This window comes from Sorex fumeus, unplaced genomic scaffold (genome assembly GCF_029834395.1).
Source record: "Sorex fumeus unplaced genomic scaffold, SorFum_2.1 ptg000020l, whole genome shotgun sequence".
In the NCBI taxonomy this organism is placed as follows: Eukaryota; Metazoa; Chordata; class Mammalia; order Eulipotyphla; family Soricidae; genus Sorex; species Sorex fumeus.
The window spans coordinates 8,617,097-8,635,038 of record NW_026606077.1 but is presented as its reverse complement, the minus strand read 5'-3'; the positions used below and the strand labels follow the sequence as shown (position 1 = coordinate 8,635,038).

Here is a 17,942-nt window from a genome sequence, read left to right as displayed (position 1 = left end):
TCATCTCTGGCCCCATATTTATTTACTTTATTGACATGTAACTGATATATTAGTTTCATGTGTACAATGTAATGATCAATAAGTTTAGTAAACATTGATCACTATAATTACAGTTTTTTTTCCTTGTGATGAGAACTCATATTTAAATTAACATTTAGCAACTTTAAATTTGAAATACAGAATTGCTGACCACAGTCACCTTGTTGTACATTGCATTTCCCTGGGTTCTTTTATAACTGGGAGTTTTCTTTCTCTTTTCCTTTTTCTCTTTCTTTCCTTTTTTTTTTTTGGTAAAGCAAGAAAGTTTTTATTGAAACATTTAGAAAGATGTTAGGGAAGAGAAAGGGAGGAGTACATGCTCAAGAGAGAACTTCTGGAGTGAAAACCCCGGGCTCCTGCTTGCAAACCAAGCAGCGAAATGGACAGCAAGGAGATAAGTGCTCAGGGAGAGCACAGGCTTTTAGAGGAAACTGACTGGAGGTTTTTTGTTTGCTTGTTTGTTTCTTTTTTTGGGGGGGGGACACACACAGTGTTTGGGGCTTACTCCTGGCTCAGGGGACCATATGGTGCCTGAAATTGAATTTGGGTAAGGTAAGGCAAGGTATGGCACGCAAGGTAAGGACCCTCCCTGCTATTGCTCTGCTCCCAGGGAATGCTCATTTTAAGACAGCAGAAAAAGAGAGGGAAAATGAATAGTAGTAAGGCTAGTAGTTCAAATTTCATACTTATTTTTTACTCATTTTCTCATTTTATTATTCAGTATCTAATCAGAGCATCCAGGTGTTATTAGGGGCCTCAGAAAAGTTAAGAAAAATGATGTGGAAATAGCCAGTATGTTTTGAAATTGGGAGATTTCTTTAGAAAGTGAAGATTCCATGAAGTAAAATTGTGGCGTTGGAGTGATGTCGGTGTGGTGTTGGAGTCGGTGTGGAGGAGGAGGAGCAGTACCATCTTCTAAAGGTTCAAATTCAGGAGCTTCCACTCCACCCCTTCAAACTGTCTCCCCAGCCCCTGTGAATTTATCTTTAATGGTAAAAGAGCATATGAGGAAGGATTGTTTGAAAGGTAATGATAACATTAGCATTTATATAGCAATTATTGTATGCCAGATATATTTTTAAAAAATTTTTGGGTTACACCTGAAGATGCTCAGGGGTGCTCCTGGCTCTGCACTCAGAAATCACAGCTGGCGGTGCTCAGGGCCATATGGGATGCCAGGGATCAAACCCCGGTCAGCTGATGTAAGGCAGATGCCCTACCCGCTGTACTATTGCTCCAGTGCCTATATGCCAGATTTTGATCCTAGCACTTTGCATGCTAAAATTAAGTACATTTGGAGGGAGTTACACTTGATAATACTTAGGGGTCCGTGCCATGCCGGGGACCAAACCCCGGGCTCCTGCATGCAAACCAAGTACTCTTGCTCTTGCCCCTTAAATTTCAGTTCTCACAGTAACCAGCAAGATGTCATAGATTGTGATACAGGGATAGTACAGGAGTTATGGAGCTTGGCTTGTGTCTTGCCAACCCCATTTCAACTCTCCGGCACCACATGTGGTCCCTAAGCTACTCCAGAGCACAAAGCTAGGAATAGCTCCTGAGTACCACTGAGTCTGGCTATCCCTCCCGTTCAGTTTAGGTTATATATGTAATTATTGATTCTGGACTGTTCCGAGGAATTGAGGTTATTGATTGTTTCAGATTTATCAATGCAAGTATAATTTTTTAAAATTAAATCACCGTAAGTTATAAAGATAATTATTATTGAGTATCAGGCGTATGTTATTCCAGTGCCAGTCCCTTCATCAGTGCAAGGCAGACATCCTGTCTGCTGTACTATCTCTGTAGGCCCAAACCTTGTTTTCTAACACCAAGTCTAGCACTAGTTCTCTTTGTATCCTATCACAATTATTGTTTCACTTATTGCTTATAACATGACATTATACTCTTGTGATAGCCCCTATCCATAGAAAGAGTATTCAGGTTTTATTTCAATTTGTCCTTTTCTTTTTCTCCCGTGTGTGTGTGTGTGTGTGTGTGTGTGAGTGTGTATGTGTGTGTTTGTATGTGTATGTTCCTGTGGGGCTGGGGGCTGGTGGAGTCCACACGTGACTGGGCTCAGGTTACTTCTGACTCTGGCTCTATGCTCAGGGATCACTTCCAGTAGTGCCTGGGACCATATGTGGTTCCTGGGATTTGAAGAGGGGCAGCCATGGGCAAAGCAGAGCCTTCTCCCCCTTCCTCCCCCCTCCCCCCCCCCCCCCCCCCCCCCGTCCCCTTATTATCTCTCTGGCCCTGTTTTTTTCTTTTTTTTTAAAGTCACACATAGGGATGATTAGGGACTACTCCCTAAGTACTCAGGAGATCTTGAGACTTTGGGAAATGCACCCTGGCTTCATGCATATAAAATGTGCTCTAACCCTTTGAGCTATCTCCCTGACCCCTTTTCCTCTCCTCTCCTCTCTCTCTCCCTCTCCCTCTCTCTCCCCCTCTACCTCTCCCTTTCCCTCTCCTCTCTTTCTCTTTCTGGCTCCTTTTTCTAATTATTCTTCTATATCTTTTTCTTTCTCTTAAAAAGAAATCCACAACTTTGTGACTGTCAGTATTATATGTCATAATTATTATTGACCAGTTTAGTGGTTTTAGGCTGATTTTGCATTTAATCTTAGCACTACCTTACAGTACAAGGTCATTTTTATGTAATTAAAAGATTGTTTCTAGAGTCAAGGATGTGGCTCAGGGGTAGAGTACTTGCCTTGTACTACACACAAAATATTTGTTTGCAAATATCCATGTATTCTCAACTTAAAGAATATTTAAAACTTGGGGCTAGAGCAATAGCACAGCAGGTGGGGCATTTGCCTTGCACGCGACTGACCCGGGTTCGATTCCCAGCATCCCATATGGTCCCCTGAGCACTGCCAGGGGTAATTCCTGAGTGCAGAGCCCCCCCAAAAAAAACAAAGAGCTGGGAATCTTCTCTGTTGCTGCCTCTCCCCCTTTGTTCCCTGAGCTTAGAAGTGTGTGTTATAGGGCAGACTGGGTTTCAGTAAGTTCCGCTGTGGCTGTTGGAAGCCCCACCTACTTGCCAAGTCCTTTGGCTGCGAGCAAAGAGGAGGCTTGGTACTTGTCATTCCTTTGCAGCAGTTGAGCTGGAGGAATGCTGCATAGCTTGTTGAAAGTTGCTTAGAAGCTTCAAGTAGGGCGTGTAAGAGGGTGTGTATTTTGAGGGTCTTATAGTCAGTGTGGAAGATGTGGGATCCTTCCTGGTGTCATCATCAGGCAGTGTATATATACTGAAGTGTCTCCTTATGACTAATATAAGGATGGGATCTTCTAGAACTGTGTAAAATGTATAAGAAAGTCACAGCATAGCAGTTCCACAGTTCTAGTTCTGCCACACATACCTTTATTTGGGCCTCTTAATATTTTGAATGTGTGTGGTGGGGGATTTGGGCCACATATGCAGTGTTGAGGATTGAACTTTGGTCAGCCGCATACAAAGCAAGCTTCTTAATCTCTGTATTTCCTCTCCAGCCCCAGTGAAGCTGCTAATATCTACATGATAGGGCTGTTATGAAAATCAAATAGTATTTAACATATATCTGACATGAGTTAGTGTTTTATTTTATAGAATCATTCAGGATATATGAGAGACCACATATAAAACAAATACAGAGTAATAAAAACAAAGAATAATATGACAGTGCTGTGTATAATCAAATACTTTAATTATGACGGGCAGATTATAAATAGTCTGGGAATTCAGAGAAGGAAAGAACAGTCTTGTGCAATAACTTAATATTCCTGTGCCTCAAGTTTTCCGGTGGACATACTGTGGATAATCCTAGGTGATATCTCAGAAGGAACTTTTTTTGGTGGTGGTGGTGTGGGGGGGTGCATGCAGGTTTGAGCTACATCTGGTGGTGCTCAGGGGACCTTATGTGGTGCTGAGAATTCAACCTGAGTCTGCTGTATACACAGCAAGCAACTTAACTCCTGTACTATCTCTCTGACCCTCCCAGAGAATGATTAAGATGTTAGAGCATTTTTAATTTTCCAGGTAGTTTATATGATGATGGTGAGAAGAGGAGAAATTTGGGAAACTGTTAGGAACCAAATTAGCACTTAACATTTTCCAGGTAGTTTATATGATGATGGTGAGAAGAGGAGAAATTTGGGAAACTGTTAGGAACCAAATTAGCACTTAACATTTCAATTCTTTTTCCTTGTGTGGCTATGGCAACCTTATAGGAAAACTTGAAGTGAAAGCTCAGAAGCATTTCTTTGCAAGAAGGTTCCTGCCTTGGTGTTTCTCCTTGTTGCCTAACTAGCTTGTTTTCTGCTTTGTTTTGTTTTGGGGCCACACCCAGCTGTGCTCGGGTTTATTCCTGGCTTCTGCTAAAGGATCATGGGTGGCAGTGCTAGGGAGAACCCTCAATGGCGCCGGGGCTAGAACCGGGGTCTGCCACATGCAAGGCAATCAGTGCCTTACCCACTGGCTCTCTGTGACTTTCCTCACTAGCATCTTAATTAGTTGAAAATTAGTGTTGGCCAATGGATGGCCTCTGATAAGTCCCTCATATATACTGTGAAGATTAAGTGATTTGTTACCCAAATGATATCTCATGTCCTCTGTTAAAAGAAAACATGCCAAGAAATAAGCAAATACTGGGGCTGGAGCGATAGCACAGCAGGTAGGGGTCTGCCTTGCACACGGCCGGCCCTGGTTCGATTCCCAGCATCCTATATGGTCCCCCAAACACCGCCAGGAGTACTTCCTGAGTGCAGAGCCAGGAGTAACCCCTGAGCATTGCCGGGTGAGACCCGCCCCCCCCCCCCAAAAAAAAAGAGAAATAAGCAAATAGTGCAGGAGAAAATTTCATTCTCCTGGGTTGCTTGTTAAGAAATTGTAAGTTACTCACCATGGGTTTTCCTCTGGAATGGGTCACTTTTACTCAGAATAGAGACTGACAAGTTGACGCTCATGGTTGTGTGTTTTTTTTTTTTTTACATATTTTAATTTCAGAAAATAAAAACGCAGAACACAACATCCAAACCTTTAGTCAGATTTGGGAGGGAGATGGCTTGAGACCCTTTGCTTGTTCTGCCTTCAGACAGAAAAGCCAGGAGTTAGGGGAAGTTTTTAGAGAGCATAGGGGCAAGGTGGGCAGGACCACCCAACTGCCACAGACAGGAGGTACTATAGAGGGCCCTTGTCTGCAGGCAGAAACTTCTTGACTCCTATCTTTTATTAAATTTTTATTAGTGAAACACCATGAGGTACAATTGTAGACTTATGAATTTTTGTGCTTGGGTTTCAGTTATACAGTGATCAAGTGCCCATCCCTCTACCACTGTCCATTCTCCACCACCAATGATCCCAGTATCCATCCCCCCCATCCCCACCATCTCATCCCCCCTTTTTGGCGGGGCATTCCCTTTTGTTCCCTCTCTCCTTTTGGGTGCTGAGGTTTACAAAAGAGTCATTGAGTGGCAGTCATGTTCCGTCTATAGTCTACTTTCAGCATGCATCTCCCATCCTGGGGGATCCTCCCAACACCCTTTATTTGGAGCACAGTGGTAGGGCGTTTGCCTTGCATGCAGCCAACAAGGCTGACCCGAGTTCGATTCCTCCGCCCCTCTTGGAAAGCCTGGCAAGCTCCCCGTGACGTATTCAATATGCCAAACACAGTAACAACAAAGTCTCCAATGGAGACGTTATTGGGCCCGCTCGAGCAAATTGATGATCAACGGGAGGGCCTTTACTTTTACTTTACTTTACTTTTCTATCAGAGCTGCCTTTCCCCCTAGCATTTGCGGCTGGCCTCCAAGCCATGGTTGACTCCTATCTTTAAACAACTTTTTATAACCACCAGTATGTAAAACATCTTTGAAATTTTATTTACTAACAGTATCTGGAAGAAACTGTTCGAACTCCTAGTTTTGGTGTGCGCTAACTCAGTTGTTTTGTTGTTGTTGTTGTTAGCCTGAGTTTGCATTTGTTTTTAATCTTGCCAGATCAACTTTCTTCTATAAAATTTCAGTATTAACTGAGGATAAAGTTGGTCATACCTTTCCCCGTGCTTTTTGGCTGGAGTGTTTCTCTTTTTGTTGTTAGGGCTGTGTTTTGTTTTTTTCCCTATTGTTTGCCAAGGTTTCACATTTATAGTGAGAGGTGAGGCAACGTTGATCTTGGCAGAACAGCACAAAGCCAGGAGAGTCATTAAGTGATGCAAGCTCTTGGTTTTTTTTCTTTCTGCTAAAGCTCTCTGGCATAGCTGGCTATTCTAGTCACAGAGGAAAAGAGGAGATGAAATTCTCTGAGTTCTACATGGAGTAATAGATGTGTGGAATATATTTAAAAGCAGCAACAAAAACAGTAAAACTCTTTAAAATAAGCTTCTTAGAGATGTGGACACTACTGTCAGCTGCTTAGAACCTGAGTTTTTACTTCAGAGAATGATGATAGAAGGCAAGGTGGATTGCTATGGATTCTTTCTTATCTGTCTGCCTCTCCTTGCAGCTGAAGAACTCTCCCAGAAGAAGCATTATAAACAAACATAAAGAACACATCCTACCCTGATCCCTGGATGCTGTTGGACCTGAGGATTTCAGCTACTTCGGGATCTTCTGGAGACAGTTCAAGAAAAGTAGAAAAAGGCAACATTGAAGGATTTTTTTCCCGCTCATATCAGACCTTAAATTTTCCATTGTTTGGAGCAAGTGAAAGTCGGCTTGGTCCTGTGGATTTAAGGATACCCAAATTCCTTCTATATTTATCATTGAAAAGTTGTAAGCTCCAAATCTTTCGGCAAAAATTCACTGAATTCTGGATCCTCTTTCTATTTAGAATTTCAGCAATAGAAACGTTCTCCACAAAGCAATTCTTCTGTGTTTTTTCAGGCTAAATGTGAATAAGAATGTCTTGGAAAAGAAACTACTTTTCAGGGGGCCGTGGTAATGTTCAAGGGATGTTTACTCCACGGAGCTCAACCTCTATTGCCCCTAGCAAAGGCCTCATCAACCAGCCTGGGCAAAATAGCTGCTTCCTCAATAGTGCCCTGCAGGTAAGAGTGAACTTTCTTTTTGGTGAACTTGGACTTTTCATTTCTGATCATCTAGATATAGATATATGACCGTCTCTGTTCAAGGTCAGTAACCTCAAATATTTTTTTCAAGTTGTCTGCAATTTTAGACAAGTTTTTTTTTTTAAATGGAAGATTAATAGTGATCATAAAAATCAAAACTGTGGGGCTGGAGCCATAGCACAGCAGGTAGGGTGTTAGTCTAATGATTTTCTACCCCTCTCCTCTTCCCAGCCTGCATGTTTGTTACTTTCCTCTTGTATAGGAAACAAACATTTTTTCTACAAGTCACGGACTCTCACGTTTCTTTTTTTGTCTCATGATATGTCTTTTCTTAGCATCCTCACTGAATGGCTTCCAGTCTTGCTGTTACTTCATTATTTCCTCCTTTGAACTTTCCTGTATGGCCTCATGATTGGTATCAGTCAGATATGCTTGAACAGACTTAGTGGAAAGTAATTCCCTTAAGGTGATTATGTACTTGAGATTTCCCTTTTCTTTGTGGCTGGGAGAAAAGCGTTCCCAAGTAGTGTCCAGGGGCTCTGGAACTGTTTTGGCAATGCTTGACCCACTGGACCAGCAGTTCAGTGCAAGGGCTGGAGAATGAGTGCTGCTCCATCCGAATGATGTCGGGGCCCACCAGGGCCACCCCAGCTGTGCTGAGGGAACTCCAGAGCCACACCAGAGATTCTCAGGTGCCTTAGAGCTACAGCCAGTGATGTTTGGGAGTTGATGTGGTGTTACAGATCAGACCTGCATACACCCTTAACCAAGTGCTAGTGTCCTGCTTCCTCGATTGTTTCCCTCTGTGGTCATTTGCCACGTTAGTGAGCTCAGGGTCTCAGTGCTTCCAGCCTGTCTGCTTACTCTGCACAGGACCATCGTGTGTTAGGGTCATTACCCTTGGCCTGCCGTTCAAGCAATTACTATGCTCTAGTTTCTGCTTAGTGGAGTAGAGGTAATTATGCGCAAGTAAAAGATTAGCTTTATATTTTTCAAACATAATGAGAAAATAAGTTGCCAGCAGAGAAAAACATATGACAATGTATTTGGTATCAAAAGTGTTGAATTTAGGAATTTTCAGATTTGTATTTTAGTTTTATTTTTGCCACACCTGGCAGTGCTCAGGGAAGTGTGGGTTATGGGGAACCGAACCTGAGTCTCCCACACACAAAGCTTGTCTTTAGCCCTTGCGCTTGCTCTCAGGCCACTTTTTCCTAGTCTTAGGCCTTTATAAACTTCATGTATATTGCTCAGAAAGTGGTAAAATCTTTCAACACGAATTCACAAGATTTGGGTAGTAAACTGTGTTAGGTAGTTTCTTTATATAAAGGTAAGAGTTTTGTTAAAGTTTTCTATGTAATAAAAGTTTCATCCTCTCGTTGAAAGAAATTTGGAAAAAATTAAAAAACTCCTATGCTGTTAAGCCTATAGAAAAGGTTTAAGTAACTATATGACATATTTCTTATAGATGGATTGGGTTGCTTGATTTTTTCAAATGTTATAAAATACATATATTTTTAGCAACTTTACATTAATTGATAGTACATTTATAATTTAGAAACTAGCAAATTTGGGTGTTAAATAAAGGGTTTGTGTATTCTTTCCCTTTCTGGTCAAAATCTTGTTTTATAATTCTGTTTCTTTACTTATTTTATATCTCTATTGTCAGGTGAAACAATACTATATCATTGACTTTCTAATTCTCAGTGCCATATGAAACACACATGTATGTTTCTGTATAGGAATATTTCATACAGAAATATACATATATGTTCCATATGTGTGTTCTGTGTCCATATTTTCAAGCTGAGTTATTTATGAAGTTTTAGAATATTTATATAATAAGTTAAAAATGATGGGTCTCATTCTCCTAAAGAGCCTTGAATATAATCTCAGGGCTAGGATGAAGGAGACGTTACTGGGGCCTGCTCGAGGCAATCGACGAATAACAGGATGATTTGTGATTTGTGTGATTTGTGAAGTTAAAAATAATTGTTTCTATGAATTAATATTTAACAATATAAAAGCTGTGCTTTAAGTCTGTTATAGTCCTTCTTTTAAATTTGTTTATTTTTGCATTGAAATCTTTATTCCTGTTCATTGATTTATTTTTGATGGAATCACCCTGAGATACACAGTTACAAAGTTGTTCATGATTAGGTTTCAGTCATACAGTGTTCCATCACTGTCCCCTTCACCAGTGTACACTTCCCACCACCAATGTCCCTAGTTTCCCTCCTGCCCTGTTATATTCCTTTTAAAAAAGTTCTGTTTACTAATATATGTTCTCTTTACATCTATTTTGAAGAACTTTAATAGTTTATACCTGAGACACACAAATAAAAAGCTCTAGAAATATGCTCTGAACTGGGACTCTAGATGTAGAGTGATTTTTCTGTTTATGATGCCATTTAAATGTTTCCTGAGCAAGAGAAGCTTCCTAAGGCATTCTTTATAGTGTACTATTTTTTTTAAACTAAAATCTATAGTTTACTTGCATTTCTTAGTTTTTCACTGTAATTTTTTTCTGCCTCAGGATCTTATCAGAGTGCTTCATTACCTTTTACATGTTGTGTCTCCTTTGGCTCTTCTTGGCTAGACAGTTTTGGAGCGATAGCACAGTGGTAGGGTGTTCGCCTTACAAGCGGCCAACATGGCCGACCCGAGTTCGATTCCTCCGCCCCTCTCGGAGAGCCCGGCAAGCTACCGAGAGTATTCGATATGCCAGACACAGTAACAACAAAGTCTCCAATGGAGACGTTACTGGGCCCGCTCGAGCAAATCGACGATCAACGGGAGGGACTTTACCTTTACCTTTTCTTGATGGGTTGAGCAGTTTCGTGGAATGCCAGTCTTTTGTAGTATCTCCTAGCACTGGAATTTATTCGATGTTTCTCATTATTAGAATGACATTTTGAGATTTTGAGAGAAAAATCCTAAAAGTAAAGCACCCTTCTTATCATCGAATCTCAGGGTCATGAATATGTTTGTTCCCATCATTTTTTAAAATTATGGTGAGAAGGTCAACAGAATATCTAAAAATTGAGAAAAATAGCATGGTAACTTTAAAAATAAAAAATTGAAAAATCTAACAATGACAAACTATAGCTTTAAAAATTATTGAACAAAAATTTTTTTAAAGCGGGAGGTGTGGGTAAAAAGAAAAATTATTGAATCACAGTGAATTGCAAAGTTACAGAGTTATTCATGACAGTTCAGGTGCATAATATTCTAACACCTGTCCCTTCACCCGTGTCCACTTCCCTCCACAGTGTCCCCAGTTTCCCTCCAGCCCCACAGCCTATCTCTATGGTAGGCATTTTATACCTTCTTTCAGTACCCTGTCCCCCACCATTCTCTCCACCATGGTCAGCTTGTATCATTCCCTGACCTATTCCCTCCTACCCCTCCTCCAGGACCAAGCCTACTTTTCATTTTTCTTTTTCATTCTCAACTGTGTTTCTTTTTTTTCTTTCTTTCTTTTTTATTTTTGCTTTTTAGGTTACACCCGGCGATGCTCAGGGGTTACTCCTGGCTCTGCACTCAGAAATTACTCCTGGCGGTGCTCAGGGGACCATATGGGATGCTGGGAATCGAACCCGGGTCGGCCGCGTGCAAGGCAAATGCCCTACCCACTGTGCTATCGCTCCAGCCCCTCTACTGTGTTTCTTTATACTCCACATATCTGAGAGATCATTCTGTTTCTGTCCCTCTCCCTCTGACTAACTTAACACAGAGTGACACTTTCCAGGTCCATCCACGTAGTGGCAAATTGTATGACTTCATCTTTTCTTACAGCTGAATAGAGTTTCCTTATGTAGATGTACTATGGTTTCTTTATGTAGTCATCTGTTCTTGGGTGCTTACGTTGTTTCCAGATTTTGGCTCTTGTAAATAGTGCTACAGTGAACATAGAAGTCATAGATCTTTTCTGCATTATGTTTTTGGGCGCTCCCTTAGATGTATTCCCAGGAGTGGAACTGCTTGGTATGTATATGGAAGCTCAATTTCTAGTTTTTTGAGAAGTGTCTATATTGTCTTCCAAAGAGGCTGGACCGGTAGACATTCCTTCCAACAGTGAATGAGGGATACCTTTTCCTGCATCCATGCTGACACAGGTTGTTCTTTTTGATGTGTGCCAGTCTCTCAAGTTTAACTCATGCATCTCCTATTTTGGGCCTCATTTGGTATATGTCATACCCTGTGTTCTGTGTGACCTACCTTTATGTGCAGATGGTTGTCTTTCCCAAAGAATATAGTCATCTATCCCATTCGTTAGAAACCTCACATTTTCCTTGACATTTTGTATAGGTATATAGTGTATATAATGTATAATGTATATATATAAAATTGTGTGTATACATATGTAAAAATGTATACATATTAAAAATGAGCTTTTCCCCCTTGAAAATAAAGGTTATCTTTTGGAGCTAGTGAAATAGTATAATGGGCAGATCTTGCCTTGCATGCGGTCAATATGGTTGATCACCAGCACTCATGTGGTCTTCTGAGCACTGTCTGGAATGATCCCTGAGCACAGAGCCAGGAATACTGCCTGATCACCACTGGGTGTGGCCCTAAAGCCAAAAATAAGTTAAAAAAAATTTTTTTTTAAAAGGAAGTTATCCAACTGGTGTTGGCACGGATGTGGCGAAAAAGGGACTCTCATTCATTGCTGGTGGGAATGCTGACTGGTTCAGCCCTTTTGGAAAACAGTATGGATGATTCTCAAAAAATTAGAAATTGAGCTCCCATTTGACCCAGCAATATCCCTTCTGGGAATATATCCTGGAGAGGTAAAAGAGTATAGTAGAAATGACATCTGCACTTGTATGTTCATTGCTGCACTGTTTGCAATAGCCAAAATTGGAAAAAACCTGTGTGCCTAAGAACAGATGACTGGTTAAAGAAACTCTGGTATATCTATAAAATGGAGTACTATGCAGCTGTTAGAAAAGATGAAGTCATGAAATTTGCATATAAGTGGATCAATATGGAAAGAATCGTTAAGTGAAATGCGTCAGAAAGAGAGGGACAGACATGGAAAGATTGCAATCATCTGTGGAATATAGTAAACGGAATGGGAGACTAACACCCAAGAATATTAGAGACAAAGTCCAGGAGGTTTACTCCATGGCTTGGAAGCAGGCATTTGCTGGGGGAAAAGGCAGCTCAGATAGAGAAGGGAACACCAAGTAAAGGGTGTTTGGAGAACCCACTCAGATTGGGAGAGAATGTAGACTATAGATCGAACACAATGGCCACTTAGGCCACTTAATGCCTCTATTGCAAACTACAAAGCCCAAAAGGAAAGAGAGAACAAAAGGGCAGGGTGGGGAGGGGGGATGGGGAAGGGGTGGTGGGAGGGATACTGGGATCATCGGTGGTGAAGAATGGGCACTGGTGGAGGGTTGGGTACTCGATCATTGTATGACTGAAATGCAAGTATGAAAGTTTGTAAGTATGTAATTGTACCTCACGGTGATTCACTAATAAAAAAAAGTGAAAAAAAGGAAGTTATCTATTATAATCATAATTTATGTTTGTTGAAATTCTGAACTTAAAATTAGTAATTTTTTATACAATAATGAAGCATTTTCCATTTTTGCCAGGTTTTATGGCACTTGGACATCTTCCGACGTAGTTTTAGGCAGCTTACAACTCACAAGTGCATGGGGGATTCCTGCATCTTTTGTGCTCTCAAGGTAAATACTTCAGATTTGTTTCTTTCTCCAGTTAAGTTGCCAGAGGATCAATATGGAGGTGGTTTGGTTATCAGGATAATTCTAAGGAATTTTTTAATAAATTACAAGCTTATAGCTTAGTGTAAAAGAAGTTTATGTTTCATTTTGCTTGCTTCTAACAATTACTGTTTGGTTTGGATACTCTGTTTTGTGAACTGTTCCCTAGATATCTTTATTTATTGTGACATAGGATTCTATTCATATTTATATAAAAATGTAAATTTTCATTAGAAGAATAAACGGGAAGGTGTTTTGTCTATTTATTTGTTTATTTTTGGGGAGAGGATACACCTAGGGTTTATACCTGGCTTTGTGCTGAGGAGTTACTCCTGGTAATGCTCAGGGAACCATAGGGGATGCTGGGGATCAACACCCTACCTCCCCCACCCCCAGGTCAGCCAAATACAAGTGGGGTATGTACGCTACTCACTGTACTATGGCCCTGGCCCCTGAGCAAGATCTCTTTTCTTTTTTCTTTTTTTTTAATGCTACAAAGTTGTTCATGTTTCGGCTTCATACAGTGTTCTAACACCCATCCCTTCATGAACAAGATGTTTTTTAATGGAATTAACTGTTGTCTTGTAAAACTAAATTGAACAAGTTTTCCTCTCTTGAAAAACCACAGTTTTGCTTTCTTGAAAAACCACTACTAAAAATTTTACATTTCTCCATTTCCTAATGTTTTCTCTGACCAGATTTAGTAGATTAGCAGTTCTTTATCTCATTGTCAGTCACCAAGTTGTTCTGTTTCTGAATAAAATAAAATAGATTTGTTTAAAGTTCAAGAAATGACTTCAAGTGAGACATTTCTGTGTATGCTGATGAGGATTGTAGTTAGAAGTTAGATACCCGTAAGAAGCCTGCTCTTTATCTGTTTAGCTGTTTTTCCTATACATGGCTTTTCTGTTTTTCCTTAGTCCAGATTTACAGTGTATTGTTTGTCTCTGGATGGGTCTGCTTCAGTTCTGCTGAGTAAGCTTCCAGAATCATATTGCAGTTTCGTTAAGTCATAATTCTTGGTTTGTCTCAGGATTACCTGGAAATAATAATTTTATGTTTAACTTAGTTGCTTCTTAGTGTAGGAATTCTGACGAAAACTGACAGTTTTATCAGCTGGTTGATTAAAATTTTCAATTATTTGACCTGTTTTCAGCAGTATTAAATTTTGTTTTCAATCTTAAGTTTATACTGTAGTTTAGGTAGCAATAATATTAACATTTATGATTTTGATATACAAAATACTGTACCTTTACCACCACCAGACTGCCCAGATCCTCATCTACTATGGTCGTTTGTCATTTCTGGCCCACTTCTTTCTTTCCCCAGCCCCTTCTCTCAAGCTTTTTGTTTTGTTTTGGGGCCATACACAGTGGTGTTCTGGGATTTCCATTGGCTCTGGACTCAGGTGTCACTCCTGGAGGGGTTTAGGAGATTGAGCCGAGTTGACTGTATGCACTGCAAGTCCTATACCCGCTGTACTTGCTATCTCTTTGGTATCTCCCCAAAGCTGTTTTTTTTTTTTCCTGGTGGGTGGGATATACCTGTCAGAGCTTGAGGGACCGTGCAATAACAGGCATCAAACTTGGGGCTCCAGCATGAAAAGCACATACTCTAGTTCTTTGTCTATCTCGATCTGCACAGGCAACATTTGACTGGCATAGGCAGATATCTTTATAAAGAGAAACCGAGTTAAAAATTTTTTTATGTGTTGTGGGACGGGGTGCTTAGGCAGTTTCAGGGCTTTCTTCCGACTCTCTGCTCAGGAATAATTTCTATAGCACTTGGAAGACCATACTTGGTACCAGAAATTAGACTGATGTGTTGTGGCTGAATCCCTGCATTCTCTCTCTGGTCCCAAAATGGAGGCTTTGGAATTTGTGACACTTAGATCACATCTTTTTTTTTTTTTTTGAATTTTTTTTATTGTATCACCATGAGATAGTTACAAAGCTTTCATGCTTGAGTTTCAGTCATACAAAGGTCGAACATCCATTCTTCCACCAGTGCACATTTACCACCACCAGTGTTCCCAGTATCCCTCCCACCACCCCTACCCCACCCCACCTTCTGCCTCTGTAGCAGGAACCTTCCTTCTTACTCTCTCTCTACTCTTGGGCATTATGGTTTGCAATACAGATGATGAGAGGCCATCATGCTTGGTCCTTAGTCTACTTTCAGCACACATCTCCCATCCCGTGCAGTCTCTCCAACCATTATTAACTTAGTGGTCCCTTCTACATCCCAACTGCTTTCTCCCACAGCACATGAGGCAGGCTTCCAAACCATGGAGCAGTCCTCCTGGACCTTGTCTCTACTGTCCTTGGGTGTTAGCCTTTAGTCTCATATTATGTTATTTTATATTCCACAAATGAGTGCAGTCATTCTATGTCTGTCCCTTTCTTTCTGACTCATTTCACTTAGCATACTATCCATGTCCGTCCACTTATAAGCAAATTTCACGACTTCATCTTTTTTAACAGCTGCATATTGTGTAGATGTACCAAAGTTTCTTTTTTTTTTTACATAATTCTTAATAGTCAGAAAGTTGGCTACTTCAAACTTACAGTATAATTTCCATCAGTGAAACAAAACTCACCTTTTCAAGTATTTACTATTTTTTAATTTTTTTTATACTTTAAAAAAATTTATTATTTCTTTCATTAGTGAAACACCATGAGGTACAGTTGTAGACTTACAAATTTTTGTGCTTGGGTTTCAGTTATACAATGATCAAGTACCCATCCCTCCACCAGTGCCCATTCTTCACCACCAATGATCCTAAGTAGCCCTCCCACCCCCATACCCCATCCCCCAACCCCACCCTGCCTCTGTGACAGGGCATTCCCCTTTGCTCACTCTTTCCTTTAGGGTATTGTAGTTTGCAATAGAGGTATTGAGTGGTCATCATGTTTTGTCTATAGGCTACTTTCAGCACTCATCTCGCATCCCGAGCGAGTCCTCCAAACACCCTTTACTTGGTGTTCCCTTCTCTATCTGAGCTGCCTTTTCCCCCAGCATGTGCTGCCGGCTTCCAAGCCTTGGAGCAGACCACCTGGTACTTATCTCAACTATTTTTGGGTGTTTGACTCCCATTCTGTTACTTTATATTCCCCAGATGAGTGCAGTCTTTCTCTGTCTGTCCCTCTCTTTCTGGCTCATTTCACTTAGCATGATACTTTCCATGTAGAACCACTTATATGTAAATTTCATGACTTCATCTTTTCTAACAGCTGCATATTGTGTAGATGTACCAAAGTTTCTTCAACCAGTCATCTGTTCTCGGGCACTCGGGTTGTTTCCAAGATTCTGGCTATTGTGAACAGTGCTGCAGTAAACAAACTAGTGCAGATGTCATTTCTACTGTGCTTTTTCGCTTCCCTGGGATATATTCCCAAAAGTGGTGTTGCTGGGTCATATGGGAGCTTCATTTCTAGTTTTTGGAGGGATGCCCATATTGTTTTCCAAAAAGGCTGAACCAGTCAGCATTCCCACCAACAATGAAAAAGAGTCCCTTTCTCCCTGCATCCATGCCAGCACTATTTGCTTTTGTTCTTTTTGATGTGTCAGTTTCTCTGGTGTAAGATGATATCTCATTGTTGTTTTGATTTGCATCTCCCTGATGATTAGTGGTGTAGAGCATTTTTTCATGTTCCTTTTGGCCTTTGCAGCTACCGAGAGTATCTCACCCGCACGGCAAAGCCTGACAAGCTACCCGTGACGTATTCGATATGCCAAACACAGTAACAACAAGTCTCACAATGGAGACGTTACTGGGCCTGCTCGAGCAAATCGATGAACAACGGGAAGACAGTGCTACAGTGCTTCCTCTTTTTGGGTCACACCTGGCAATGCACAGGGGTTACTCCTGGCGGTGCTCAGGGAACCATATGGGATGCTGGGAATTGAACCCAGGTCGGCTGCATGTAAGGCAAACACCCTACCCACTGTGCTATTGCTGCAGCCCCTATATTTCTTTTTTGAGGAAGTTTCTGTTTATTTCTTCTCCCCATTTTTTGATGGGATTGGAGGTTTTTTCCTTGTAAAATTCTACCAGTGTCTTGTATATCCTGGTCACAAAGCTCCTATTAAGCCCCTATCTGATGGGTATTGGGTAATAATTTTTCTCATTCCGTGGGCTCTCTCTGTATTTTCGTCACTGTTTCTTTTAGGGTGCAGGAGCTTCTTAGTTTAATGCAGTCCCATTTGCTTATATTTGTTTCCACTTGCTTGGTCAGTGGTGTTTCATTCTTGAAGATGCCTTCAGCCTCAACATCGTTGCGGGTTCTGCCTACATTTTCCTGCATGTACCTTATGGATTCAGGCCTAATATTGAGGTCTTTAATTCATTTTCATCTGGCTTTTGTGGTTGGCATTTGTAAGAGGTCTGAGTTCATTTTTTTGCGTGTAGCTGTCTGCCCAGCACCACTTGTTGAAGAGGCTTTCCTTGCTCCACTTTACAGTTCTTGTTTCTTTATCAAAGATTAAGTCATCATGTACTGAGAGTCAGTGTCAGAATATTCAGTTCTGCTGCATTTGTCCACAGGTCTGTTTCTGTTCCAATACCATGCTGTTTTTATTACTATGGCTTTGTAGTACAGTTTGAAGTTGGGGAAGGTGATGCCACCCAATATTCTTTTTCCCAAGGATTGTTTTAGCTATTTGTGGGGGTTTATTTCTCCGTATGAATTTGCACTCTAGCAGGAATCACTCCTGGGAGGCTTGGGGGACCATATGGGATGCCAGAGATTGAAACTGGATCAACTGTATACTAGACAAACGCCCTACCCACTGTACTATCTCTCTGGCCTCTTAAGGTTATATATGACTTAAGGTTGCATATATATGATAAAACTAGAGAACAGTGAAATGACCCTCACCCATCTCAGGATAGTGGCTGTTTTCAGAGACGGAGTGAGAGGTGATCAACTAGCGCGACTCAGCTCATCATTAGCTTTCCCCAGCTTTAGACTGCTGGGCACAGGGACATTTTATTATTCCCTAGAATAAACATGCCTCACATTCTTGATTGGTATAATGACCTTTATTATAAATACATAAAAATACTGGAGTTGTTCTAGAAAGCACTGCTAAAGTACAAAGACAGACC

The 17,942-nt window shown here is 40.9% G+C and overlaps 1 protein-coding gene across 1 annotated transcript in view; it reads left to right on the top strand.

Moving 5' to 3' along the window:
• The window catches only part of USP54 (ubiquitin specific peptidase 54), a 98,715-nt gene that overhangs the window by 15,914 nt on the left and 64,859 nt on the right, over nt 1-17,942 (top strand). Inside the window, exons 2-3 of the mRNA XM_056113336.1 lie at nt 6,527-7,070; nt 12,704-12,796. Of these exons, the coding sequence (XP_055969311.1) occupies nt 6,924-7,070; nt 12,704-12,796 (240 nt within the window). The 5' untranslated portion in view covers nt 6,527-6,923. The remainder of the gene's footprint in view (nt 1-6,526; nt 7,071-12,703; nt 12,797-17,942) is intronic.